This window comes from Anomalospiza imberbis, chromosome 6 (genome assembly GCF_031753505.1).
Source record: "Anomalospiza imberbis isolate Cuckoo-Finch-1a 21T00152 chromosome 6, ASM3175350v1, whole genome shotgun sequence".
NCBI classification, from domain to species: Eukaryota; Metazoa; Chordata; class Aves; order Passeriformes; family Viduidae; genus Anomalospiza; species Anomalospiza imberbis.
Genome location: NC_089686.1, coordinates 48,066,749 through 48,093,398, shown reverse-complemented (window position 1 = coordinate 48,093,398; position 26,650 = coordinate 48,066,749). Strand labels below are relative to the sequence as shown.

Sequence of the window (26,650 nt, the reverse complement as noted above, 5' to 3'; positions counted from 1 at the left end):
GGTGAATCCATCAGGGTGGCCCTTACCACAGCCTGAGGTCTCTCACCCCTGAGGTAGCTCTAGAAAAAAAGGGTTATTAGAAAGCTGTTCTCTTAGAACAGCTACAGTTTAAAAGAATCGTGTGGGAGGTCATTGGAGGGTATTGCTAACAGCACACATGAAAACTTCAGGGTATGGGAGGATGTGGGATAGCCATTCCTCAAGCAGCATGTACTGTGTGAGTTATGGATAATTACTGGAAAGCTCAATGTGTCAAAGGTGGATGTGGTTCGCCATTAATACTGTTCATGGGACTCAGAGACTTGCTCCCTGAAATGCCCGGGCTTGGAGATGTGTTCACAGCAGGCCTCAAATGAAAACTGTCACTGGTAGATGAGCTGTTGATATCAATAACCACAAAAAAAGGAAGCAGAGCACTTGAAATGTGCTTTTGAGTTATATGTCCAGTTTTTTCATCTTTAGGCCTAATACTTATATTGAAATTAATAAGTGAGTGCTTATTTCCTTAACTAGTACAAAACTTTCAACACTGTTTTTTAGTCCCTAACGTTGTGCTATGTCTCTGTGCCTGAGCCTCATGCCCATGGAAGTCAAAGGGAATCTTGCCTTTTGACCTGGACATGCACTGCCAAATCACTGTGTGCTGCCCAGGAGCTGTGCCCATACTTCCAACACAAGCAGCAGGGATTCAAGACTCATCTGTACTGCAAGTGAGGTGTGGTGGTGCCTTATATCTGCTTACCTGAACAAGTAGCAGGCTCCAGCAGATTTCAGAATGAATTGGCCATGTGGTGGTTGTTTGATTTCTCAGGTACCATTTCTAGCCTGCCTTGCATGCCTTCCTTGTAGTCCATGCTATCTAGCTTAAGGGTTGTTTGTGTGTATGTGCCCAAGTTGTGCTTATACCTTGAATTTGTGTTAACTGTGTCTCTAAGAGCCTCCTGAGTTCACTGCTGAGAAGCAGCTGGGAATGCTTGTGTCACCTCTGTGAAACTTTTAATTAAAGATGTATGGAAGTATTTCTAGATGAACTGAAATTTAGAGGCAGAGATCTGGTTTCCTGAGTTTATCTCAAAGTGGATCCTTACGGGAATTTTTTGGCTAGTTTGTTATGAAAACTGCATCAGGAGATGCAGATCTGAGATTGCACATTTCTTCCTATATGCTGCACACATGCTTGGCTGTACATTATATTTTGGTGAGAAGTCTTTGCTAATCTGAGTTTTTACTTCTTTTCCTGCTTAGAAGAATGCTGATGAGAGATATCAGTAGCAAATAATGGCAAGCTTTAAATAAAAGTTCAGTAAGATGGATAAGGTGCTTGGTATATACTTAACAGGTGTGATTTATTTCTTCAGTGGAAAATATTAGAATATGGGATTAAGGGTTGAAGAGGATTCCAAGCAAGCACCTCACCTTCCTGCATAGATTGGTGCTTCAAGAAAATGCTTTTGCATGAGCTATATTGAATTGAGATGTATTCAGGAACTGGGGGCTAAAGGAGATTATGCAAAATATGATTTACTGAAAATAAAGTGAGGGACTAAGATAAAAAGATCTGCAGGAAAGGTTCTCACTCCTATTTTTCACTGACTGCTGGAGACTTTCTCATCCTTCTGGTAATGTGGGTTAGGCCTTCAATTCCGCATGCACCTCCCATTACCAAGGAAATAATTAATGTAGATGTACTAGTTGTAATTACAGCAAGTGAGGTATGATCTATTCAGTTAACAAGGGGAAAGACCAGTGAAATTCTAAGTCAGGAGAAGCTCCTCAGTGCTAGTGGGAAATGTAATATGCTTTGTTAAATTAATAGCCTTTGCATAACAATCAATTTACAGTTTAAAGGGCAGAGGAGGTGGATGTAAAAATCATTAAGCATTCATTTCAGCAACCCACTCGATATTCTTAGCTAGAAGAAATCGCCAGTGCAATATTTACTGAGTCAGTTGCTGCTGTTTTAAGGAAAAAAACAAACCACACAAGGATTGTGTAGGTAGTGCTTATTGCAGTGCCCTTTTCTGAGCCATAAGGTTGCAGTGATCCCTTTCCCCAACACAACATGGCTTTAGTGATGGGCTAGTGTTTGCTCACAGATGTTTATCCAAACCAGAGATGATTCTGAAGATGAAGTTTTCCTACACGTCAAATAAAAATGTTCCGCCCTGTGTGACCCTACCTTGAAATTTAGATAGGGATCCCCAGAGCAATGACCTGGGATGCTTTTTTCTCAGTGCAGGCATTCAGGGCCTGGTTTTGCCTGCAGTTGTTCTGTTTGTAGTCTTTGTATTTAATGTTCACCGTAGAGAGAGATTAGTAGTAAGAAGATTATGCATCTGAGTGCTGCTGGTGTGCCTGAAGCTGGAAATGTTCTGGTGTATACAAAGAAAACATTAATCAAGATGTTTTACAGAGAATTAAGGGAGGAAGTAGTTCTGTCTCCTGATTACTATGTGAATTTCCCTGCCCATTGCAGGAAAAGGCAGGGAGTGATAGAAAGAGGTTGTTCTTCTGTTCTCAGAGAAAGCAGGGGCAGATTGCTGGGGTAGCTGTGGCAGGCAACTTCCACAAAAACAGCACGAGGGAGGCAGCTCTAAGGACTCTGCAGGACATGTGGGCTTTGAGTTAGATGGTAGGGACAAACCAGCCGTGTTCCTGAGCTTGCCAAAGCAGCTGAGAGAAATCTGTTGCATATAATCTTAACAAAGCCCATCCCTTGGTTGCAGATGGGTGTCTTTAGCAACCTAGGTTACTTGATTTTCCAGCCTGGGCTGATTGTCAAGCTGAGTAGTGTGGCATGCAGCAGAGGATATGGCAATGCATAAAATCAGAGCACTCCTGCAGTACCACTGGTGAGGAAAGGTGCTCTTGCCTGCACCACAGAGAAATAGCTGACCCTAAATAGTTAAGGGAATAGAGAATAGCTCACACATGCTCTGAAGCTCCATTGCTTCAGGTTCCAACTAACAGCCCAAGATCCCAAATATTCAGTATCAGATGCAAAATGTGTATTTTGCCATTTTCTAATCAACAAACATGAATTAGGTAGAGAAAAACATTGCCTACACAGTCGCTTTTCACTGTATCAGGTTTTATTTAACTGTTACTAGGGGGTTGGTTGTCCAATTATCTATCTTACTAATAGGCATTTTTGGGAATAGCTTTCAAAAACAGATTTCACAGACTTCCTGAATTTATTGTGGTTCTTCAGCTGTTGTAAATCACCAGCACACCACTGAACTAATAATTTACTTTTATTGAGGATCTGTGCTGCTGTTTTTCCTTATTAATACTTAGAACTGTAATCACTAGATATGTATCTGCTAACAATTTTCCTTCTCATTTCATTCACAAAATTTTTTACCTCCTCAGGGTTAATTGGATTAGGAAATGTCAGTATCTTTAGATCTAATTTTCCCTATTGTTGCAGGTTTAGGAGTGAATGACTGCTTTGAATACAAAATGCGATTTAATTTAATTTCTGGGAAATACTTAGTGACCAGAAAAAGAGAAGGTTGTTGGAAACAAGCTTTGAATAATTAAGAGCCCCCTCTAACTAGCACAGCCTTCCTGACTACATAAAACCCCTAATTAACTATTTATAGAGAAGTACATATTTCCAATCTATTTTAAAATGCTGGAAATGAGAGTAAGCAAACCAACCTACCCACAAGTTTGCAGTGGGTACGGACAACATAATATCTGCACAGTGTTTAGCTCTGTGGTAATTATATATCAGGAACTTTGAAAATTTCAAGAGGTAGCCAGGAAAATTCCTTTCCCAGAAGCTTCAAGCCTGATGCTGAAAGCTTCCACTATCTTCCCAGCAAGCACAAAATGGCCAGGATGCAGAACAGGTGTGTGTGAAAGGCATCTCTGCACCAACAGTGATCATCTTTAGGTGTTGTACTCACCGCCTTCATCCAAAATGGGTCCAGTCCCAGAAGAGGAGGGCACTTGCAGTTCCCATTTGCTTTAATAGCAGCCACGAGAATTGCTGATAAAGTAACTTTTATTCTTGCCCCATTGCTCTTCGTAGGCTGTTCCTGAAGCCACCTGGGAGGGAAAGTCCCATTGTGCTGTTGCAGCCCGTTGAGTACACTACTTTCATTTGTCCTGTGCTTCATGGGAGTTTGCCATAGACTTCTCTTCTGTTGTATTTTCCATTTTTAAAAGATAAAGAGGTCTCAAAGACAGGGTTAGTAAGAAATGTATTTCTTCCTGCTGAATTATTTATTCCTTTTTAAGCTCTGGTGAACAGCTCATATTTAATAGCCCATTACTGCTTAGAGAGCTGTCAACCTAAAAGGAGCAATCCTGAAAAGGACTGTGTTTAGTGGCTCTGTCAATACTCTCTGTACTACCTTTCCTTCATTTTTATGATCAAGAGCACAGAATGGAAGGACAGAAATGACCTGAGCTGCAAACTTCAGGGCACTTTAATCTACCAAGACTAACAACCAGGTAAATTCATGCAGGAGCTAGAGTGAAGGTTTTTCATTATGTGGTTATTTTCCTAAGCGAGTGTATGGATTCTGCACTAGTTGGCATCTTCAAATTAAGACATGTTGTCTTTCTAGGTCAATTCTTTATCTCATCTGATGGACTGGGAGGGAATGCTGTAGCAGTGGGTGACATTTCTTGCCTTGTGTTACATAAGTGGTTTGGCAACAGAATGGCAATTTTTGGCCTTCTGCAATTCTGGCCTAATTTTGATCTTTACCTTCTTTCTATTTCATCAGCCCCCACAGAACTGGTTTCCCTGAAGCATATGCCATATCCTGAAGCAGTTTCCAAAATACTGATTTAGAAGTAGATTTGGGTTTCAGAACAGCAGTGTTTTCTTCAAATCAACCATGAAAGATCTGAGGCCCTAAATCTCTCATGTCTAGAAGCCCATCTTCTATTGTTGCTTGTTTCTTACCAGATACTTCATCAGCACTGAATTTTTGTATGTTTTCTGGATTATTTACGTGTCTAAAGAGACCTCTTGTGAAAAGCAATGAACAGAGCTCCCACTTTCCTGTTACATCCATTTGGAAAATTGTCCCTAGCATCTACTGTTCATCTTCCCCTAGAGCTCTCATGACTTTATGTTATTTGAAGCCAGCTTGAGCAGTCAGACCTTTATGGACAGATATAAGAAGTAGTTCTCTGAGTAAGTGAGCTAATGAGGCCTCAATTTCTTATGGATTTGTTGCTTGTGTTGGGTTCACTGATATTTGGCAATAGCTGGGTTCAGAGGACAGCTTTACAGTTTCCCTCCTTTCTTTAACCATTGATCTTTTAAGAAGATACAACTTTTAAGAAAATAATATTTTCAAGTTTTCTAATGTCTGCTGGAGTTCCGAGACATTTTCAAATGGTACTAAAGGGGCTGGGAGGGAGGATGAAACAGGGTGGATACAGATGCAGACACATAGTGATTTTTTTGGAAACCAAACCAAATATTTTAGGTTTATTGTAGAATCTTAATAATGCAAACTACATTTTCTCCAGACAAGGTAAAAAGTCTGATGTATTAAGAAAACCCAAAATACAACAGAAAAAAAGTCTGGTTTTGTGATTTTGTGCTACGTAAGAGCCTGCCTGGATTAGGGTCATATATCTCTTATGTAGATATCTTTGAAGAACAAGCCAGAAAACACCATACTGGTAGCATCGTGTGTTGCATGATTGTGTGTGTGTGTGACTGACAGACAGACGTGTCTCTGCTGCTGCTTCTCAGGGAGCTTCAGTCACTGGGGTCTTCTGCCAAAAAGCACCAGTTAAGAGAAACTTACTCAAATTGATTTGTGTGGTCAAAAAGCGATGAGCTGCTGCCACAAGTTTGTATGAAGATATGTAAGACAAGAGCCAGAACTAAGAAAAGTCTTTTTCCTTTGTTACTGTCTGTTCCCAGTTGAACAAGGCATCCAGATTTTTTTCTGCCATCAAGCTGGTGGCTTAAATAACTGTGGGAATGAGAGAGCATCAGCACAGTCATTCTGACAATTATCCTGTGGTTAAATAGTGTGAAATAGTAAGTGAGCAAAACATCAGTGTATTGGTCTCTCTGCATAGTAAATAGAGCAACAGTTGAAAAAAAAAAGTGTTTTGGGGTTTTGCTGCTGACATCAGTGTGAACTGGCTGGCAGTTCTTCACTGACAAGGCTCATGGTATTGCTGAGGCAAAATGATGATGGACACAGCCTTTCTGTTTCCCTGTCAGGGCATAAGAGCTGATGGATGGATGTTTTATGTTTGTAACCTGTTCTCCAGCCTGCTTCCACTGGGTGGGTCTGGGATTTCTGAACACCTTCCTGCATGACTGGCACAGCCTCACCAGGTCCCTGCTTTTTGGGGAAAATATCCCACTCATCTGCTTTTGTTTTGAGCCACTTACAAGCAGTTATAGAGGTAGAGAGTTGAGACTGCCTTTCTGAGAACAAGGACAAAAAATAGCTCACTGTTAGCATTCCAAAGCCAGCTATTTAGACCTGGATTATTTTTAAATATTTTGCTTTCAGACACATAGCTGGCTGTATTTTCCTCCCCCCTCTCCTTTCTTTTTTTAAAGTTAGCAGTCAGGTTTTGCACCTTTTCCCCACCCAGCTGTATGCAGCCAAGAATTTCTAAGCAAACAGAGGTTTATTTACATTGCTAAGTTAGCTATGTTACCTGCTGCCTCGGAGATGCTGTTGGCCACAGTGGCAACCTGAGGACGTTTTGAGCCTGGTTATGTTTGCAGGGCAGTTTCCTGGCCCATTGAATTGGCAGGAGGCTAGCCTGCTACCCATCAGCCTGTTGTTGGATGTTACAGACCCTGATGTTTCACACATCCCATGGTGAGCTGGGTTCAGAAAGACCTGCTGCTCAAAGTGGTTTTGGTAACCCATGTGCATTGCTGGAGTCCAGCCTGGTGTAGACCAAATTAAGCTCTTGGGCACTGAGGCCTTCTCTTGCAAGAAAGAAGGAGCATATTCTCTCTTGCCTTCTACACAGCAGCTAGTTTATAAAGCTGATGCAGCCTGCTGGGCAAATAAATTTTTAAAAATTGCAAAGCATGAAACATTGGGCCTGACATCTACCGGGAATGGCAGGAGAGGTGGAGGTAGAGAGCCCAGATGAAACACAGGAGGGGAGTTCCTCACACTGGGACACATTCGTGGCATCCCCTCATGTGGTGTCTTGGCTGTGAAGGCTGAGCTCCAAAAGGCTTTTGAAGGTTCCCCATGAAATTGGGGCATTTGGGCAGCACAAGCACAGGGGTTGTCTTGGGAGCAGGAAGGATAGGGCAGGGTCTTCTAGCCTGTTATCAGCCCATTTCCCACCTGTGCCATGAGGATCACCTTAGGAGCATGTAGGTCCTGCCCTTACAAACTGCACTGTGACCCTGGGCAACCTTTTCTTCTTTGTTTTCCCAGTAACCTGAGAGAGATGGGAAAATGTGGAGGTGCTTTTCAGAAAATGTGTACTATCCTTAAAGGGTTTTCCTTACCTCAGTAACTGTCCACCAGAGAAGCAGCAGACCTTGTGGTGAGGGATGCCCACCAAAGGCTGGGTTAACACTTCTTACTGCTATCCAGAGCCCTGCCTCTGGCTGCATGTGGGGAGAGAATAAAGCCTGTAACTCGGCTAGGAGACAGTCATAGTATCTGTTTGTAAAGGGTAAGAAAGAACTGCTTGTTGGATGGGTATAAAAAAACCCTTTAATTCCAGCCAGGATGGTCTAATGCGTTAGCCAAGCAGTGGTAAAGAGCAAAGTACCACCAGTACAGGGATGCAGAGAGGCTTTTGGGGACACAAATGCTGGTCTTTGCCCTCACAGAGAAGCAGTGGTTACCTTACTGATCAAACTGCAAGGCTCATCTTAATGCCATTTTTAAAAACCAAAATCATTTATATGTGCTGTAAATAGGAAATAAGGGTGGGAGTGACTGGTGTGATCTCTTGCTGTTCCCTGCAGCCAGTGCAGCTGGTCTTCCTCAGCTCAGATTAATGTTGATTTGTGTGGAGGTGGTGTAACTCTGCGGACACCAATGGAGTTGCATTTATGAGACTCAAAAGCCTTAAAAAAAAAAAAAAAAGAGTTTCAGGCACTGTGTACTGAATGTTAGACACTGAATGGACCTAGTGAGCAGCTATTATCCTGATAGATCCTTGTAGACAGGAAGATGTTATACTGCCTATTATACAGTGCTGTTTATTATACTGCTTTATTATTATTTATTATACAGTGCTGCCTATTACACTGCACTGTTATACAGTGTTATAGTCACTGAGAAGCAGTGTCCTGCTTCCCTACAGTTTACAAATACTGAGAGTCAACAAATCAGTAATTGTAGCTTCAAATTAATGTATTTTTTTTTCCCTGCCTGTCCTTCTGACATAAAAAGATCTGGCACACTGCAGAGGATTAGGTGGCTTTGAAGCAGCGGAGCCATCTAGGTGAGAAAACTTTGATTTCCCGTGTCTTGAAATTAACTGTAATCAATCTTTCTTTTTCAGAAAACCCCCACAGCTCATGCCATGAAGGAGGAGAACTTTCTTCGTCGCAGGTTCTCCCTCTGTCCGGCCTCATCCACTCCTCAGAAGGTCGATCCTCGCAAGCTGACGCGCAATCTGTTCTTTGGGGCCGACAACGACATCTACCCGCTCAGCCCAGGTTGGTTTCTGCTGTGACAGTGCAGAAAGTAGCATGCCTCAGGTGCCTGACTGCAAGTAGATATCTCAGCATGCTGCCAGGAAACAGAGAAACAAGAATGTGAAAGAGAATATGAGCGAAGCTGCTGCAACACAGCAGTACTGGATCCCAGACAGTGCTGCTTCCATGATGCTGCTATTTTCCATTGCCATGGCATTAAGTGGGAATGGAGGGCATGAGAATTGGGGTTTGTAACTGTTTGAATGCTGCATGGCCTTACATTTAAAAAAATTACTATAATGTTTTCAGGCACATCCACTTCAAGTCACTTGATGTTTTTCACCCTAAGCGCTGGACTTAAAATTTACTGTCCCCATTTGCAGATATTTAATGGCAGGTTTCCCTGTTCAGATTTAGAGCCCAGAATAAATATCACAAGAGCAAAATTTCTGTGGTTAATGTTCTGTAAATATCTACAAGCACTACAAGTACTAGGAATCTTGACGGGTTGCAATGAATGGCAGACTAGCTTTAAGCGTTCTCTTTACATTTTTTTTTTAGCTTTGAATTTCCTAGCACCTTTCTTGAAGGAAAAAGAGCTCATTTTATTGTTTCAGAATTTGTTGCTCACAGTAAACATTGAAGTCTTCCCTTGACTGCAGTCTACAGACAATTCTTCTGTTCCAGTCTGTAAACAAGTGCTTCAGGGGGCAGTCACAAGTTTGTAGCGCTGTCATCTGCAGCTGCCATGTCAGTTGTAAATAGTCAGATCTCACAGCACCTGTGAGGTCTCAAAACACTGATATCTGGAGAAAGAACACAGCATCTGTCAAAAGGTTTCAGTGCTCATATAGATGTAGCACCCAACAGACTCTCTGGGCTTTGCAGATGGAGCCCAGAACCAGGTCTGGGCTTCCTGAGCTAATTGTCTTTAAGTGCAAAGGTTTCAAGGACCTCTGATTTTGCAGGTATTTTGTTTGTGACTGACTGCTTTAAGGCAGTGGGGAGCCTATTTTCAGCAATGCTGACTAATCCTGGCTGTCACTGAGGCAGCTGGAAGCTTCAGCACCCTTTCAGTAATCAAATTGAAAACAATTTAAAATGGGACACCTAAAATCTCATACATTTCAAACCTGGAGGGACTTCTGAACAGCTGACTGCCCATAAGTACAGTTTGTACAAACATGTGCCAAATAAATAGCTCACTTCTGCTATCCTTGGGAGCTGAAGGGCTCTTTTTCCAGCTTGTATTTGTTTCCCCTTGTTTGAGGTGATGGAGAGCCATATCTTAGAGTTTGCCCAGTTCTTTCTTCAGTCTTTACCAGCATTTTCAAGGCTAAAAAAAGTTGCTGACTCCCTCACAGTTATTTTTCAGTGCTGTAATATTTTAGAAACCAGGGAAAGTTGAGGGTTTCAGTGTGGAGGAGGTGGCTGGAAGAATTTTTCTCTTCCTCAGCTTCCCCCATCACCTTGTTGCTCCTTGATCCCTGCTGGCAGCCTTTGCTGGGCTCAGCAGAGCAAGTGCCTTGAGCCATGATGGATCTTCTGTTCTGCTGCACAGTTCTCCCAGGAAACCTCCAGCACTGGTGCCAGTGAGGGCTGTAGCCCTTAGTATTGCAAAGGAAAAGCATAGTCTAAAGGATCTGCAAAGGAGAGAATATCCCTTTTAAACAAATATCATTTACTGCTTCAATCAGGGGATTTCTTGCAGGGAGTCTGGGGTTTTGTCTATCCTTACTCCTCTTTTATTTCCTCCTCCTTACTTCTCTTTCATTTCTTTTCCAGTCCCCGTGGAGCTGCCTTGTCTCTTTGTTTTTCTCGTATTTCCTGCAAGAAGGGCCTGTTATTCTTCATGTTCAGCTGCCATTTCCTATGGCAGGCTCTGCTTTCACTCCTTTGCTTCTGCCTTGTTTTCCTCTGAGCCTTGTGTGCTTTTCCCTACCTTCTCCTGCTCCTCTGAACAATGCTGCTATCACCATCGATAAGCCACAGCTCTGTGTCTATAAGCTGCATCCCATATTTCTCTGTTCTCTATTTTTCTCTGTTGTTTTACATGAGCTTTCAGTTCTTGAGGCTTTTCCAGTGGTCTGTGTTTTGCTGCCTGAGCCCAGCAAGTTTCCCTTATGTGAGCCCTGGGCTGGTTGTGTTGAGTGGATGCAGTGGTCAGCAAAGCCCAGTGATTTCCTGTCTGGAACTCAGTGGGTTGTGATGTGCTGGAGCTGCAGCTCTCACTGCACCATCACCTAGGATTCACCCTCCAACAATGAAGGTGTGCAAATACATATTTCAGAGAGAAGGGAGTGACAGACTTTACACCTCAGGAGACCTACACTGTGGAGATGCAGTTCAGCAAGAGAATTAATTTTTTTTAAAGGAAACATATGAGAAATGCAGAGGGCACTATCTGAAATAGCACTTTGGACGTCTTGCTTTTTGCTTGCATACAAAAGTGCTAATGATTCTTGTAACTGAGAGAAATTTGAATAAAATACTTTCTTTTTATAGGGAGCTCACAAATTAGAGGGGCATGAATTCTTGTTCCTTGTTCATGGCTGTCTTTCACTTAGCCATGAGGAGAGACAACCTTTCTCTGTTTTCTATTTCAGAGGTTAGGACATTTATTGGTATAAGAATTTTTACAGGATCTGTCTTTTTGATTAGGCTGCAAGATCATACAAAATCTTTAAATAAAAATTTAGATTGGCTTATTTGCATCCTAAGAGATGTACTTTCATGAATATGGGAATTTTCCTGTGAAAGATACACAGAACTACATTTCCAATGTTCACTCTGGGTCACATGGCTGATACTTACAGCAGAAATCGATTTTATTTTCAGTAGCTTTGTCACACATCAGAGCTTGTATTTCCTCTTGGAGTTTATCAGTCATGCTTGCTGTATCATTCTTTATAAAGGGGAAAGGCAAATGCACCTGTAGGATTGATGCCCAGAAGAAAACCAAAGAAAAGGAATGGTTACTGTTCTGAAAAGGAACTAAATATTTAGTTCCCCTGTGCATGACAATAATGGATAAAAAGAAAGTATCACTAATTCTACTCTCTAGCTACAAAACTGGAGAGTTGGCAGTTTTCTTCACAATGGGATGAAGGCTGTTTCCATAAGCACTACTGATTCTCTTCCCAAAATGCTTTTTGTTATTTGGTGCAGAATTTTTGGGCTACTTTGTGGAGGATCCTTCTTTGTGTGCCCTGGTGGCAGCCAGCACTTTAAATTGCAAGGTTCATCTCTCTATTGTGGGCATTCTGTTTTCTTGATTAGGGAGATAGATGCTTTACTTTCTATAGCCAGTTCTTGTTTAGCCCTCGTATGTTTTTCTGTGGTTTCCTTTTTATTTTCTCGAGGTGGCTGTGTCTGTTGTGCTCTGGGTGAGACTCTCACTTCTGAGCTTTCTGTGCACTCAGCTGTGTGCGTGGATTTTTGAGAAACTTCTACATCGTTCCTATGAAGTTTGCTTTCCAAACAAGGGCTGGCCCTCTCCTTCTGCATGGCTGCAGCAGGGTTGCTTGAGACAGACAGGAAAGATGAGGGATTCAGAGGGATTCTCTCCTCTGAGAAACAACCTTTTCCTCACAATTTCCAGTAGACTTAATGCATTTGGCATAAGAAACTAGTAGGTGTTGCTTTATGAACGTACCTAATGATGCCTTGTAAATGATACAGTAAGAATGGACAGTTGCATGTTCCTTTTTTTCTCATTATGCTCTCTCAGCAGGATTGTCCAAAACCTCAAGAACAGAGAAAAATCTCATTGTTCAGGTGCCAATCCATTTAAATGCATTACTGAGAGAACACAGAAATGTCTCACATCCAGGCTTTTTGTACAGCTACAAGCTTGGAGTTAAGCATTCTTTAAGAAATGAGACATAATAAGGAATGGATGTGAATTTTGTTGTGCTAATAGACACCATTCCTTTGGAGCAGGCAGCAGCTGATTCCCATTAACTTTACTTGAACTTTTAGACCATATGTTACTATCCCATACATGTGCAGAAAAAAACTCTTCATGGGGAAAAAAAATACAGCAGCTACAAGGCTTTATGAGTTTTTACCCATCCTCCTCTGCCTTTTTTAGGGAGAATAGGGGCTATAGAGTTGAAAATGCCATAAGAGAAAGAAAAGGTATGGAGATCCAGGTTCTAATCCATGCACAGCAGTGCTTATGGCCATCCCACTTGTCATGGTAGCCCAAAGGCACTGTCAAATCTCTGGCCACCGGGGATTTTTTTTTTTTCAATTTCCTCCTGCCCACAAACATCAGGATTCTGAGTGCATTATTTAGGGCTCAGTGTTTCCAGGGGAGGAGTGACAGCTAAGCAAGTAGGTAGAGATATGGGTCCTGTGTTGTGGCATCACTTTCCTGTGTGTCTGGATGGGACTTTCCTCCATTCTGCTCCCCAACATGAGCAGCACACGTGCTGTCCCTCGTCTCCTAGGCCTCCTGTGTCAGCATGGGCTTCTGTGGCCAGCTTTCCTAACAGTGCTTGGCTTCTTCAAAGGCTGCTCTGATAATTCCAGGAGAAATTATGGTTCTGACACATCTATGACAGTGTCTGCTGACTTCGGGAGAATCGGGGATTTCCCTTGCCGGTTTTGGATTTGGTGGTGTTTCCAAGGCTGGCCCACACAGTGTTAGAAACATTTTCAACAGTTCCCATGTTTGCAGTGTGCTACAAATGGACTGTGTTTTGCTGTCTTGGTGGTTCTTTACTGCATCCTGTTTTCTGAAGCTCCGATTGCCAGTGATTCTGAGAAGAAAATGACATTGTAGTTAGTGAACAATGACTGTCTTGGCACTAAAAATCTAGTCTCATCAGATTCTATTTTTTGGCTTTTTTTTTTTTTAATAGAAGCTCTATGGTTTCTTTTACTCCAAGGCCATGATTACATGTGGCCAAAAGGATTATTACATTTTATTGCTTGGACTAGGACTACACACACTCATGCCAGTATATAATGTATGCAAGTTTAGGATATTTGAGTAGTGACTATATATTTCTACAATAATTGGAAAATGTCATAGTACTCATTTACTGCTCATAAACTTAAAATATTTCTTATTTTAACAAATAACTTGTTCAGAAGACACTGATCTTCTGCAAGTGTGTTGGGTTTTTTTAATTTTGTTTTACTAATTATGCCTAGATACTCTTCTGTCTTCTGTAACATTTTGTGATCATGGTTATTATTTGTCCAACAAAGCATGCTATCAAGTTCATCAGTGTATAGTTGCCAGATACTGACCAAGGAGGATTGAATAGCTGCTTATTAACTGAATTGCATTTATTATTTGCACTGAACAAGGCATGGAGTATGTAAGGAAAGAACAGACTGTGGTAATGTAATTAAAGACTGCATCATAATGCAGACACAGAAGGGAGCTGATTAAGGATGCATAAGCTACCTTATTTCTGGCTTTTTCCAGCTTTCAAATGCTGGACTTTGTAACTCTCATGCTGGTTTTCCATGGTGTTTTGAGACCTTACTTTTCAGCAGTCTTGTTACCCAAGCATGAGGATGGAGGCTATTTCAAATTCCACACGATTCCTCTCTGGGATTATGGTGTGCTTGCTCTTGCTCATGATAACTTCCCTTGTGTGCCAATAGCAGTAGCCCTTCTCAGGCCATGATGAGCCATGGTTTTGCACAGAGTTTCCCTGGTTTTGAATCACAATTTTTTGTTGCAGGAAAAGATGTGGAAGGAAACAGCCCATCATCACTGAAGGATGAGACACCACAGACTCCAAACTCCATTAGCAAGGTACTTTGGGATAGGGACCATTCCCAGTCTTGCTTTCATTTTTTCTCAGAATGTTATTAATCGTTCTTACCCTGCTTTTTAAAAAGCCATTGAGAAAGTCTCTCCCTCTGTTTCTGCAGGAACTGTGTGTGCATATTTTGAGGGAAAGAAAATGAGTGTTTTTGCATGGTTGGGATGACAAGGAAGCCTGCACTTTCCTCTGGCTTGATTTCACCTCCCACAGAAGAACCTGGTTTATTTGTGCCTCATTTGGCAGTGTAATTAGATATGAATAATTATGGTTGGAAGGTTGATTTTGTCAGCAGAGGTGTCTCCTGCTGTTCCTGATCAGCAAGGCAATCATAAATCTTAATTGTTTTGCAAAAGAAAACTGTAATATTTAGTGTTGTGCACAGCATCTGAAACAGTGAGTGGAGAGCCTGGGAGAGAGCTCTGGGAATTGATGTAACAGAAGAGGAAGACAAACTAATCAACATTTCCTGAACATAACTTTTCCATCCAGCCTGTTAGGGAGAGGTAAAACTGAATCTAAAGTCCCTGGATCTCACTGCTCAAAACCTGCTTCTAGATCAAGAGTTTCAGAGTGCCAGGGTTTGATTTCCTCTAAAGATGGAATCAACCTTATAAATGAGATCTGGCTTTGAGATTCATATAGCTTTTTGTACAGCTTTTTTGGCTGCAGCTCCCTAACATGTTTTTGGAGAGTAACTAGAAATAGAAGCGAGACCAGTTAATAAATTTTTAACTAAATTTATTTTAAACAATGAAGCTATAAAATGCAAGTAGCACCAGCTGAAATTAAAATATAGCATGAAAGAAACAGCTGCAGACAAGTGATTTCTTGTGAGACATGAAAATAATCTCTGCATCTTCCAGTGCATTTCTCTGTGCTTGCCTGGAGCTTGCAGACTGTTCTGCTGGGATGCCCTGGCAGAGGTCAGCACAGGGATGATTGAGAGGAGCTTTGGGAGTATGCAACAAGGACTTGTGTACATGTCCTCTGCTATTGCTGGAACCTGGCAAGCTGCAAACCAATCTTAGTTTTGCTTTTTCAGGCAGGTTCCTCAAGGAAAATCAGCCTCCCACTTGTCCTGGCAGTGGAAAAACCCAAGGACCAGGTAACTGCATCCAGGGCTGTGTTTTAAAGCCAGATGTTTTGCACGCCTTACATGGAGTGGTGTTGAATTTCCAATGACTTAGGAAGGTAAAGAAGAAGGACTTTGTCTGGACAGGACAGCTTAGAGCACTGAAATGCTACCCAAAAGGGAGTTTGATTTCTGAGATGCAGTATGAACGTAGGAATAGGATTGTATTTATGAGAGGTTGCTGGGTGAGAGCATGGCTCACCTGTGTTTTCCCACCCTCTGGGCCTTCCTTGCCATTCAGTCTCCTACAGGTATGTTTTTGAAAGGAGAAGCACCCATAGAAGATTTGGGTGCCCACTTTGATTTCTGCCATGCTTTGTGTGCACCTTGGAGCCTTTGGTGGGTCTCCCCTAGAGAGTGCCAAGATCAGTCGTTAAGAAGAGCTAAGAGGAAATGCACAGCACAAAACAGCTGCATCAGATCTGTGAATAAAAAGAAATGGGGATCTGAACCTGGACACGAGCTTTGCTTTCACTAACCCAAGCTTTTGGTTTTGCAATAGTCAAAATTGCTCTAAAACACCAGTGAACTAAAAAGAGATATGACTCCAAAACACCAAACCTCAACTTGCCTACTCCTTTGCAGTGTTGCAGGCAATTGCTTTGGCTGCTGAATGGGCCAGAGCTGGGTGTTTCTTTCCTACCTGAATATTCTGCTTAGACACGTGATGTTTGATTCTGAGACTTTCCACCTCACTGGACCTGTGCTGTAGCACCTGTCATTCTCACTTCACTCTTCTTCACCCTGCTGTGTTGTGCAGTACCTTGCTCTCCTCCAGCCATGTAACTTGCCTTCTGTCATGCTTTGCAATGACGGTAGGGAGTCCTTATTTTGAAGTGTCTTATTAAGTTAAAAATTCAGGCAAACTGTTGGTCAGTTTGTTTAATATGTAATTTTTCACATCCACTCAGCTTTTAATGCCATAAAATTAAGCCTTACTGTCAGCTTTCGCAACTGTAAGTAGGGATCTGTCATACTATTTCAGTTTAAAAATAAATAGTGATTCCACCTACTTGAACCAAAGGGAGAAGTGTGCCCTAATTGGGTCATATTTAGATTCCTGATAGCAGGGGGTGGGAGGGTAATTGCTAGAGACTGGACTGTAGGGTGTGCTAGTTTAATTAGTGGATTAAAAAGCAAATGTTATAGGTTACAGATCCATGCCATGGATATTTGCCCTTCTTTTGGTATAGCAGATATGAAAAACCTTGTTGGAAATCAGTGTCCTTTCAGCAGCACTATTTTGAGGTACCACAGCACATTAATTACTTTCACTCAGTAATAAGAAGGAAAGGAAAGCCAGTCAAGTGATTCTGTCCCTGGACTGGGGCTTGGGGAACCTCAACTCTGCCTTGGATTCCCTGCATTGCCAAGGCACATTAATTGTGTTTCTGTTTCACATCTTCATTAGTGAGGTGGAAACAGTTCTGCATTTCATTCACCCAGGCCATATCCACACTGCATGATGGAGAAGGCTGCAGATTGCCCAAGTTAGCAGAGAGAATGTGGCATAAAAACCCTATAAATGTTTGTGAACTTGTGAGCTGTGAAGACTTATCTGCAACCACACTGCCCTGTGCTCATGGGTGGGCTGCTCTCTCTGAGGTGTGAACACATCCCAGTTGTCCTGTCTGTACAGACAGTCAAATATTTGATACTGGAACATTTGCTTTCAATGTGTTTGTGTGGTTCTTGGCACTATATATATATGTATTTGTAATTTCAGCTGTGGCTTCTTGACCCACATTTTATTGGAACATATTTAAGGCACAGTTGAGCTACATGTTACGTTGGTAACTTTCTGCAGCACATTTTCTCCTATGTAATTTAAGTGGAGTCTCTTTCATCTCCTATTTCAAAAGGAAAAAGAATATTAGCATACTTATTTCAGATTGTTTCTCTTATTAGTTTCTCTCTGTTTTAGAGTCCTTTATTCTTGTTTTCTGGGATAAGAGCTCATAGGTGGGGTGTGAAAGTATCACCAAACTGTCTCAAAGCCTCAAGCTTGTCTCTGCAACCAGGTGGTACAGTTAGCCCACACCTGATAGTGACAGCAGGTGCCTTTGTTTTGCTTTTTGCCTCATGTGATGCTGTTAGAGTCCTCTGAGGCACCTTTTATTGCAGTATGCAGTGCTGCATGTTCTCTTTCTTTCTTTCCTATGCTTACCTACTAATTCTACTGGCTAAAGGGCAGATGGAGTCTCTTGATATGCAGGCAGGGCCACAAAGAATTGAGGTATATTTTAAGGGATAGTCAGAAAAATCCTGAAGCTGGAGCTCAGTGGTACTTCACTGTTTCCAGTCCCTTGCTAATGCTGCAATGAAGTCTATGAAATTGTAGGAGTAGGGCTCTTGCATGTACAGTTATGTGATATATTGGAAGGCAAGGCATTGTAAATGAGTTTTTCCACATGCCCGAATTGTTCAGGTCTTTATTGTGTGATTTGTAATCTGAATTACAAATATAACTGACTGCTAGGAATTTATTTTAGCTGCACAGTGGTTTGAAACTGCACATACTCATCACCTGAGATTTAAGCTACAGTTCCCATACTCTCTCAAGCTCACACTGCTTGATCTATGAATCATGCTCCTGACCTCTGAGGTAATTCCAGTCATGGTTACACTCAGGACTAACATAGAAGATCATTCTCAAATGTGGAAGTTTACAAGAGTACCTTTTCCTCTGTTCTCCCTTAGCTAGTAAACCAAGGAATTGTTTGGCAGACAGATCCAGATATTGCAAGAATCACCTTGGAGAGACTCAGGAAACATCCCCTGTGTGTGTTAAGCTCAGCTTAATGGGAGATTCTAGCCCTTCCAGGTGGTGGCTATGCTCAAGTGAACCTTTGCTGTCTTTTCTTTACCATACTTCATGCCCTCCATGTTGTGGATGGCATTATTTTGGAGCCAGTTGTCTCTATGAACACTTACACTCAGTTCCTGTGCCCTGGCTCAGCACACTTTGCTTCCTCAATTCCAAGTGCAGCACTTTAGGGTAGTCATAGTTGTCCACAGAGGGCTTTGCAGCTGATTTCAACTGAGCAGAGACATAGCCTGGAGTATCCTGGGGAAATGAGGTTGAAGAGGGGTAGGATTTTGCATGTGAAATGGAAAATATGGAGCAGCCCTAACTTCTGTAGGTACATACAAGCCCTGAAAACACCCAGGTGCCTCAGAGAGGTGAATGTGGACAGTAGTAACTTCAGGGAAGCCACAGCAGTGCAATCATGTCACCATAGGTCACTAGTGATTGTAATTCCTTAGTCTAGTGTTTCTGACAAGGAAGGTGAGGGCAAATGAAGGTGCTGGAATTGAAATTATTTATTAAAAAATTTAGCAAAACTGCAGGTCCAATTGTTTTTCATTGCTCACTTTGTTTATTTAAACTCAGTCTAAGGACAAAAGCTGTGCCTATAGCTGAAGGGGCAATCAAAACTGCTTCAGCTTTCTGCTGTCACTAAGTGTAGGACAGTCATGTGAAACAGCATCTTCTCAGTGTCCAACTTCCCATCTGGCCTCAAATGTTCTTTAGATATTCTGACCTTTCAGAACAAACTTCCTATGTAAGACATTCTTAAATGATAAAACAGAAATCCTGTGAGGTCTGTGAGTTTTTCTCTATTTACCATAATTTGATGCAATGGAGCCAAGGATTCCACTAAACATTGGTATAACTAGATATTTGAAGTTGCTTGAATGGCTGAATTTCACCAGTTATTTTCCCCAGATGCTGCTGTCATGTCAACTGTTAATTTGTACAGGCTTTTCAGTTTGTGCTAATCATTGTGCTATTTCAGAGTAGTAAACACAGTTGCTGTATCTTTGTAACATTGTTGAAATAAGAGGGATCATTATGTTGAGTTTTTTCCTCACTGGAAAGTTTCAGTTGAAGATTATTCAGCTCACTGTAAAGCAGCATATCAGTTGAAGGGTAATCTTTCCTACTGCAAAGGTTGTTTGTCAGTAAGAATCGTTTCACTGACTCTACTGTGCTTTGGATGAGCTGTTAATTCACAACAAAAGTAAAATTTTTTGAAAATAACTGCTTATAATATAATGAAACCAAAATTGCTTACATTTGGTTGAGATATCTGTGAATATTCACAAGTAACAAGGAGTTTCTCAGTTGTAATGTCAAACCCAGCTTTTCCATAGTTTTTATACTACTAAACAATTTTCCTTTAATTTCTTTTATTTCTTTTATTTCTGTGTGATCGTGATTTGTAGCATTTATATGTGGAAAAGATACTGGAGAAATTGCATCTGACCAAGGACATGTCACTGATTTTGTGAACCATAACTTATGACCCCAGCTGCTTTTGTTCTGCCTTCAAATTCCCATCTGATCTTGTCTTTCTCTCTTGGATGCAAAGAAGACGAAAGGGCAGCTTGTAACTGTCACTGCTGTTACCATGCAGAGCACAGCTTGAGAATGACTTTATTTAAATGTTTCTGATTGGGAATAATTCTGGCTGTTGTGCAGCAAGGATTGCTTGAGCTAAATAACAGGATATTCCTCTTGCTGTTGTCCTAGGCACAGCTGGCATGCTGATGGGCTGGCATCCCCCACACCAGAGTTGATCACAGGCTGCTTTTCTGTGAAATGATTTGATTCCTCTTGGAAATGAAGTCACCAAAAAGACATGGATCAGAATAGCACTATTGTGAGGACTCTGCATGCTCTCTCACAAAGCCTGGCAGAAGTGTTAGGGTATTGTGATGACTGCTGACAACCAGCAGTGAATCTCCAGAGCTCCAAGACTGAGATGAAAGGGAACAGAAACTTAACTGGGATAAAAAGTATATTTTTGAGTACAGTACAGCCCATTGTCAGCGCTGAGTTCATCACTCAGTCCTGAAAAGGACAGGTTTTATTAGAGAACTGAAAAGGGACAACAATTTCTTCTCCCTGTGAGTGCAGCAGCATGCTCTGGTGAAAGTTTCTGGCAGATTAACAGCCTTCCCTCTTTATGGGAACCAGTATATGGAAAGCCTACTTACTGCTTTCTTATTAGAATACTCCAATGTGGGTTTTTTTTTTTTTTCTTTAAAAAGGACACAAATTCCTTGCTCTCCCATTGTACAAAGTTTCATCTGTGGCCAATATTATTCATATGTTGCTGCAAAGAGCGGGGGCCAGATTCTGATACCCGGCACAAGCATTATCCCAGTGTCCTTGGAAGACTTGCTGTGATGACAAATGGCTTCTCTTAGTTTTCTGCCAGGCTGAGAAAGGCATGGCAGTAGAAAGACATCATTAAATGCTCTTGATGTGTCTTAGCAATGTGAGACCCTGCTGTGTCTTGGGAATCTTTAGAGCTGATGGCCCAAATTTACTGAATCTTATGTATGCCACAAGGTACAATCAAAACCATTAGGACAGATTAATGTAAAAATATGACATCATATTATTTAATCCTAGGGGAACTATCATTACTATCAGCAGCATGGAAACCTATGGTATGCTGTCCTGGGGACTTAGATCCTACCTGTCCTGTGCGAAAGCAGGAACTTTAAACCCAGAAACACAATGCTTTTCACTCAGTAGAGCTGGAGATCACCAGTTTCCTTGCCAGCAGGCTGCTGTTTAGGATTAGTGATGGTGCATCCTCATATGCATAACAAGGGGCAAAGTCAGAGGGAGAGGCAATCAGTCTGCCTCGACAAAAACTGGAGAACTATCAAAAGTCCCAGGCCAGGCACATCTGAAAGCTTGTCCATGGCTCCTAGTTAAAACCATGGCTTAGTTGTTGTAACATTTTTTCTCTCTTCATAAAGTGTTTTGCAACCATCTCAGGGAGCTCTGTTATTGGTCACACAGCTAGTAGGTACATCACGGTTTTTGGGACATAGAAGTACAGAAACTTACTTTCCCATGCCTAGAAATTTTTATATGGGCAGTGAGCACCTATGTTACTGCTTCTTTCTCATCCACTCTCAAGCCTGTCTTGGTGACCACCATCTCCTGTATCCCTTTACAGGCCAGGTTCACAGATTCATCATGCCCAGGTGTAGCCCAAACCTGGGGGAGGGAGTGCCTGAAGGAAGCAGCACAGTGGTTCAGGAGCCACCAGAGCATCATCCAAAGCTCTTCATCCAGTTTCTTTAACTAAGTGAAGCACCAGTATGAAATGGTTCCAGACAAGTTCTGCTGTATTTCTTGAGCTCCTGGAGGCTGTGGTGGTGTCAGGGGAGATTATCCCTTCATCAGCTGTTGTTTGATGGTGTGCACAACAGTATTGGCTGGAATTGGGCACCAGTGTCCTTGGTCATGGAGTCAGCTCTCCCAAAGAGTCAGAATCAGTGTCTGTCTGTGTGAACATCCCAGGTTTAAAGTCTTGTGCTTGTTCAACTCTATTTTTAGCATGACCCAGAGAGACTCCAAGGAGGAGGCAGGGTGGGGCTGGTGGAGCAGTAGAAGTGCCCCTGTGTGTCAGTGCTGGTTCACCACAAGCAGCAGGTCTAGGCTCAGGTTTGCTGTGGTTGTTGGAAGCCTTTCTGAATTCAGGTGCAAGCAAATCTCCCCAAGCTAAATGAGCTTTAGGGCCAAAATTTCATTCTTTATTTAAGTGCTAAGGTGTAATATTGTATATAACAAGCAACTGTGACTTGTTTTAATTAGTTAAGCAAAAAGCATTCTTCGTATCCTGATGCTTTGCAGGCACCTGAGCAGTATTTCCTAGAATCTTTGGAACATCTGTGCTTTTGCTGCCTCTCACACTGGCTAATGAGGACTAGTACACAGTGTTTCTCTCTGTGTCTGATCTCTCAGGCCAGAGGGAGTGAAATTACTAATAAACAATTGGCTCATAGTTATGTCTCAAGGACAGGACATTCTTCCTACTAATTGGGAGAAAGGGGGAGAATTCTTTTGACTGATTTCAGAGGACACATGTCTCAAATCATGAAAGCATAATCTCCTAATAATTCTGAAGGATTCTTGCTCAGAGATATTTAGGCACTTGGAAAGGTTTCTTTATAGAGAAAGGCTTACAGTTGATCTCCCAAATGTCTGCTACTGCCCTTTGAAATGTGACAATGACCCTGTGGGCACAGCTCTTTGCTCATTTGCCACATCTGTGCAGTCGTCCCCATCATAAATCTAGTGGTTTTACAGTAAAGTCCAAAGCACAAAATATGAATCAGAGACTGCATTGCAGGCAGAGGAGGCAGGCTTAGCTTTCTGTGAAAACAAAACCAGCAAACACTGAATAGTTTTCAGGAGGCCAGGAGATGGCCTTTTCTTTGAGTGGATCCAAGTTGACTTGTGAGCTAAACAGTCAGATCAGGACTCTCACTGGCCTTTGTGTGTCATCACAGAGTTTTCATTTCTCTGTTTTTAAAGTTTTGGTTTTAGTGAAAGAGTACTACAAGGGGATGTGAGAACAAGTAATAGGCTCTACAGTGACTGTGGCTCTGTAGCAAATTGCACCTTCAGCCCCTGATTTCTAATTCTGCATCATCTACAAGGAGTTGAGCAGGCACCTTTATCTTCCATTTTTGCTCCTGTCCCAGTCTCCAAGGCATAGTTGGTGGCTTGTTTGCTGTGATCTGGTCATGCACTTCTGTGTTTTTCTCTGAGTTACGTGAAAAGGACTGATCTGGCTGTCATTAAACATTTTCCTGCTCACACTAATGTACAGCATAGTTCGTGGCTGTAGTAGCCTGAGAGGTTTCTGTGTCACTGGGAGAGAAAAAGGAAGGTGCTGTAAAATTATTATATCAATTTGTGACATAAAGGAGAGAAATTCTGAGAGCCCCATGGGTTTGTTTCTCATCATAGCAGTGAATCTGTAAATGGGAAATATATTTGATACATTTTTTCCTTAGTACACCTCATTTTTGTGTCACACTCATTAAATCAAGGTGGCTGAGAGCTGAGCTCTTCTTATAAAACTGTCATGTGTGAGTGGGAGAGACAGTACCTGACCCCAAAAGATCACAGTCTGCATGCACCAGACACATGAAAGGTCGGAAGGAAGAGAGGTACAGAAAGAGAAAGTAACTTCCCCAAGGTCACATAAAAAGCAGCAGAGTCCAGACTGTACCATAATTCTTTCACCACTAACCCTGCCCAGGTTTGGTACAATTTGCTGACAGAACCTTTCCACATGGAGGGTCCTCGTTGTGAGCTGGGCTCTGGAGAGCTGCACTTCCTAAGCATACTTTATTTTGGTAACAGTAATGCTGTCACCATGCCTAATGAAAGTAAAGCATTTCTGCAGCCCATCAGCACAATCATGAGGTCAATCTGTAGTTTCTGAAAGTGAATTTAAACAGCACTGACACTATCAAACTCCATTTGAAGTGACTGTGTATATTTTGTGTTTCACTTTGCAATGCCAAGATGAAGGTGATTTCCTGTATTATCTGTAACACGATTAGGTCATTTCTTGCCCACCCATATTTTTGGACCTCTCAGTCAGTGCAACAGTCATTGCCAGTATCAAGTCTCATTCTGAAAAATCTATAACAAATTCCCCATAAATTCTATTCTAGTAATTGAAATGCTTTCAGATCTGGTCAGAGTTGGACAGTCTTCAAAATTAGAAATAATTTTTTGGCTTTCTGTTTTATTTTTTGTTGGGTTTTTTTTTTTTGTTTGTTTGTTTGTTTTTTAACCAAGATTAATGTCTGCATGGGAGAAACACAAAGAAAATTTGGTGGGGAATTTTCCAACCAGCCTTGGGTATAAACAGGAAGTTTGAACTGCACTGTAGATATGCATTTTGTGCACCTGCTTAGTGTTCCACTGCTGAAGTCTGCAATCAGCTCTTTCATGGATTCCTGAAAGTTATAAACAACACTTAATCAGAGCCTAACTTGAACAACTCCATGTCAACACATTATTTTTTTTCTTCACTTCTTATTTTTTTTAGATCGAATATAAGCTTTGCAATGGGTCTGACAAAGAGTGTGTGTCTCCCACAGCCAAATTCATGAAGAAGGAAACACTGAAGGTATGTTCAAAGCAGCCAGGTCATGATCAGCTGACTTTCTTGTAAAAAACAAATGGTACCTTCCAAACAAACCATTGGAAACAAGTCAGAGTCATTTCCTAAGACCCAGAGAAGCTTCTGAATCTTCAAGGAGTCACTGGAGGCCAAGGACATTTACAGGTTTTATATACAGGATTAGATTATATACTGCAAGCAGAACAGATCAGTGTAATTATTTTACTGTGTTTGTGTGTTCTGGAGCCATTAGGCACCTCAAGGGGATTGTAATCCTTCACTGCTCTTGTTAGGACAGACTTGCCTAGGCAATCTGAGCAAATTGTAGCTTGAACACTTGCTTGTCTACCAAACCAAAAGTATAAATAAATGAAATTAGATACAGTTTCTTGAATTTGAGGGGTGAGGAAGGCTGGGTATCCAGCCTCTTTCCGTTTCCCCCAAAGAAAAGACAAGCTAGGTTCTGTTTAATGAAACTTCAGGAGCAAAGAAAATGCTTGTTCTCTCATTATGTTTTATTCCTCCTTGTGCTCATTTCTGGGGAACCTGTGCTAGGTCAAGTTCTTGTTGTGCTATACATGACTGTCCTTAATGCATTATGTTCTTTCCTCCCCAAAAGAGGCCATGATTACAGCTACTATATTTTCTCTGTTCTCAACCAGGTACAAAAAAAAAATTACAGACAGGAGAAGAAAAGAGCTACCAAACAACTCTTCAGTGCTCTGAAGGATCCCAGTGTGGTGATCACAGCAGACTGGCTGAAGGTATTTGATACAGACCATTTCTTCTGAGGCTCTGGGAAAAAATAAGTGAGATGTGAAGTAGTTGATGTGTCTGAGATGTATGCACTAGCACTTTTTTAAATGAAAGAAGACCAAATAGTTTCAACAAAGCTTCATCTCAAGCTTTATTTAAATAACTGCTATAAAAGTGGAACTGTGGGTATTTACTTTCCACCTTAACTCAATTGGTCTATTCTATGTCCTGAAGCAGCAACAAAGACTCAAAAAGGGCATAGTACAAAGGGAAGTGATGTTTCTCTCTTTGTTCCTCTCTGAAAGACTCTGTTGGCCTCTTCCCATAAATGTGGTTTTGTACTGAAGAGGGAGTAGACTGAGTAAAAGCCTGAAAATGGGCAGATACAGCTTGTTCTATCAACAATTGGATTTTCTGTTGTCACAGCACAGAATGAAACATATTGTACCTGATGACAACTGCAATTTCTCTTTGTGCACAGACTTGGATAGTGACAGTTTCTCATTGAAGTCCTGAAACTTCTGTGTGGCAAAGTAAATCTGGATTGACATTGAGAGATGAGCACTGGTTTTCTCCTCCTTTGGGGCCATTTAGTCTTCTCAAATAATAGTGAATTGGTTGAACCTTTTATATTACCAAAATCTAATTTCCAAGCATTGCCAAACACATAGCTCTTAAGAAAAACAAACTAACTTAAGGATCTCATGAAACAATACAGTTGCATTTGGTTAGTGGTAAAATCCTCCAACATTGTTCTGCAGTTATTATTAGAGGTCAGAAAAGTGACATGCTTATGGTTTATTTGAGAAGTCAGATTGGCAGCACAGTCTTCCTGTAGTCTTTACTGTTAATGAAAAATAAATAGACTTTTTAAAGCACTGAATACCTGTTACATGTTTGCTGTGGCTGGAAATTTCTGGTGAGCTGCAAATAATGCTGGGCCACAAAAGCAGAACACAGAAAAGACTTGAAGTTTGGCCTGTGCATACTGAAGGCAGGAAGATCTTAGGCAGAATCTAACCTTACTGAGAAACTTCTCCATTCTTAAAGCTGCTATCTTTAATGTATTCTTATCAGATTTAATGTTTTCTATACAAGAGAGAGCTGCATTGAGCTTGACAGAGAAGTAAACCAGCTGGAGAGAGTGCTTTTAAAAATGGGGTATTTGACAAAACCCATTAATAGCAGTGTTCTGCAGAACACTATTAAAATGACTTATAAGTCAAGTTAGACTAGCTATAACATTTTTATATGCAATGTTCTAATTGGCATGTCCTCCGTGATTATTAACAGATCACTCTACATGGGCCAGCAGTGCTGATCGCCTAGAAAATTAATCAAGCTGCTAACACTGAGCTAGTAATAAAAATAGGAAGGATACTATGTC

General features: G+C 41.4%; 1 protein-coding gene and 1 long non-coding RNA gene across 5 annotated transcripts in view; one reads left to right on the top strand and one right to left on the bottom strand.

The window, feature by feature from the left end:
• The window catches only part of LOC137476027 (uncharacterized), a 74,092-nt gene extending 65,502 nt beyond the window's left edge, over positions 1-8,590 (bottom strand). Inside the window, exon 1 of the long non-coding RNA XR_011000201.1 lies at positions 8,468-8,590. This is a non-coding gene — a long non-coding RNA (uncharacterized lncRNA). The remainder of the gene's footprint in view (positions 1-8,467) is intronic.
• OSBPL5 (oxysterol binding protein like 5) overlaps positions 1-26,650 on the top strand; it is a 173,884-nt gene that overhangs the window by 104,005 nt on the left and 43,229 nt on the right. For 3 of the 4 annotated variants that reach the window (XM_068193994.1, XM_068193992.1, XM_068193993.1), the window contains exons 2-6: positions 8,491-8,647; positions 14,332-14,405; positions 15,461-15,523; positions 24,433-24,513; positions 25,170-25,271. In XM_068193994.1, the coding sequence (XP_068050095.1) occupies positions 8,491-8,647; positions 14,332-14,405; positions 15,461-15,523; positions 24,433-24,513; positions 25,170-25,271 (477 nt within the window). Of the gene's footprint in view, positions 1-8,490; positions 8,648-14,331; positions 14,406-15,460; positions 15,524-24,432; positions 24,514-25,169; positions 25,272-26,650 lie in introns of those variants that run through there. The other variant, XM_068193995.1, reaches the window with a different exon arrangement.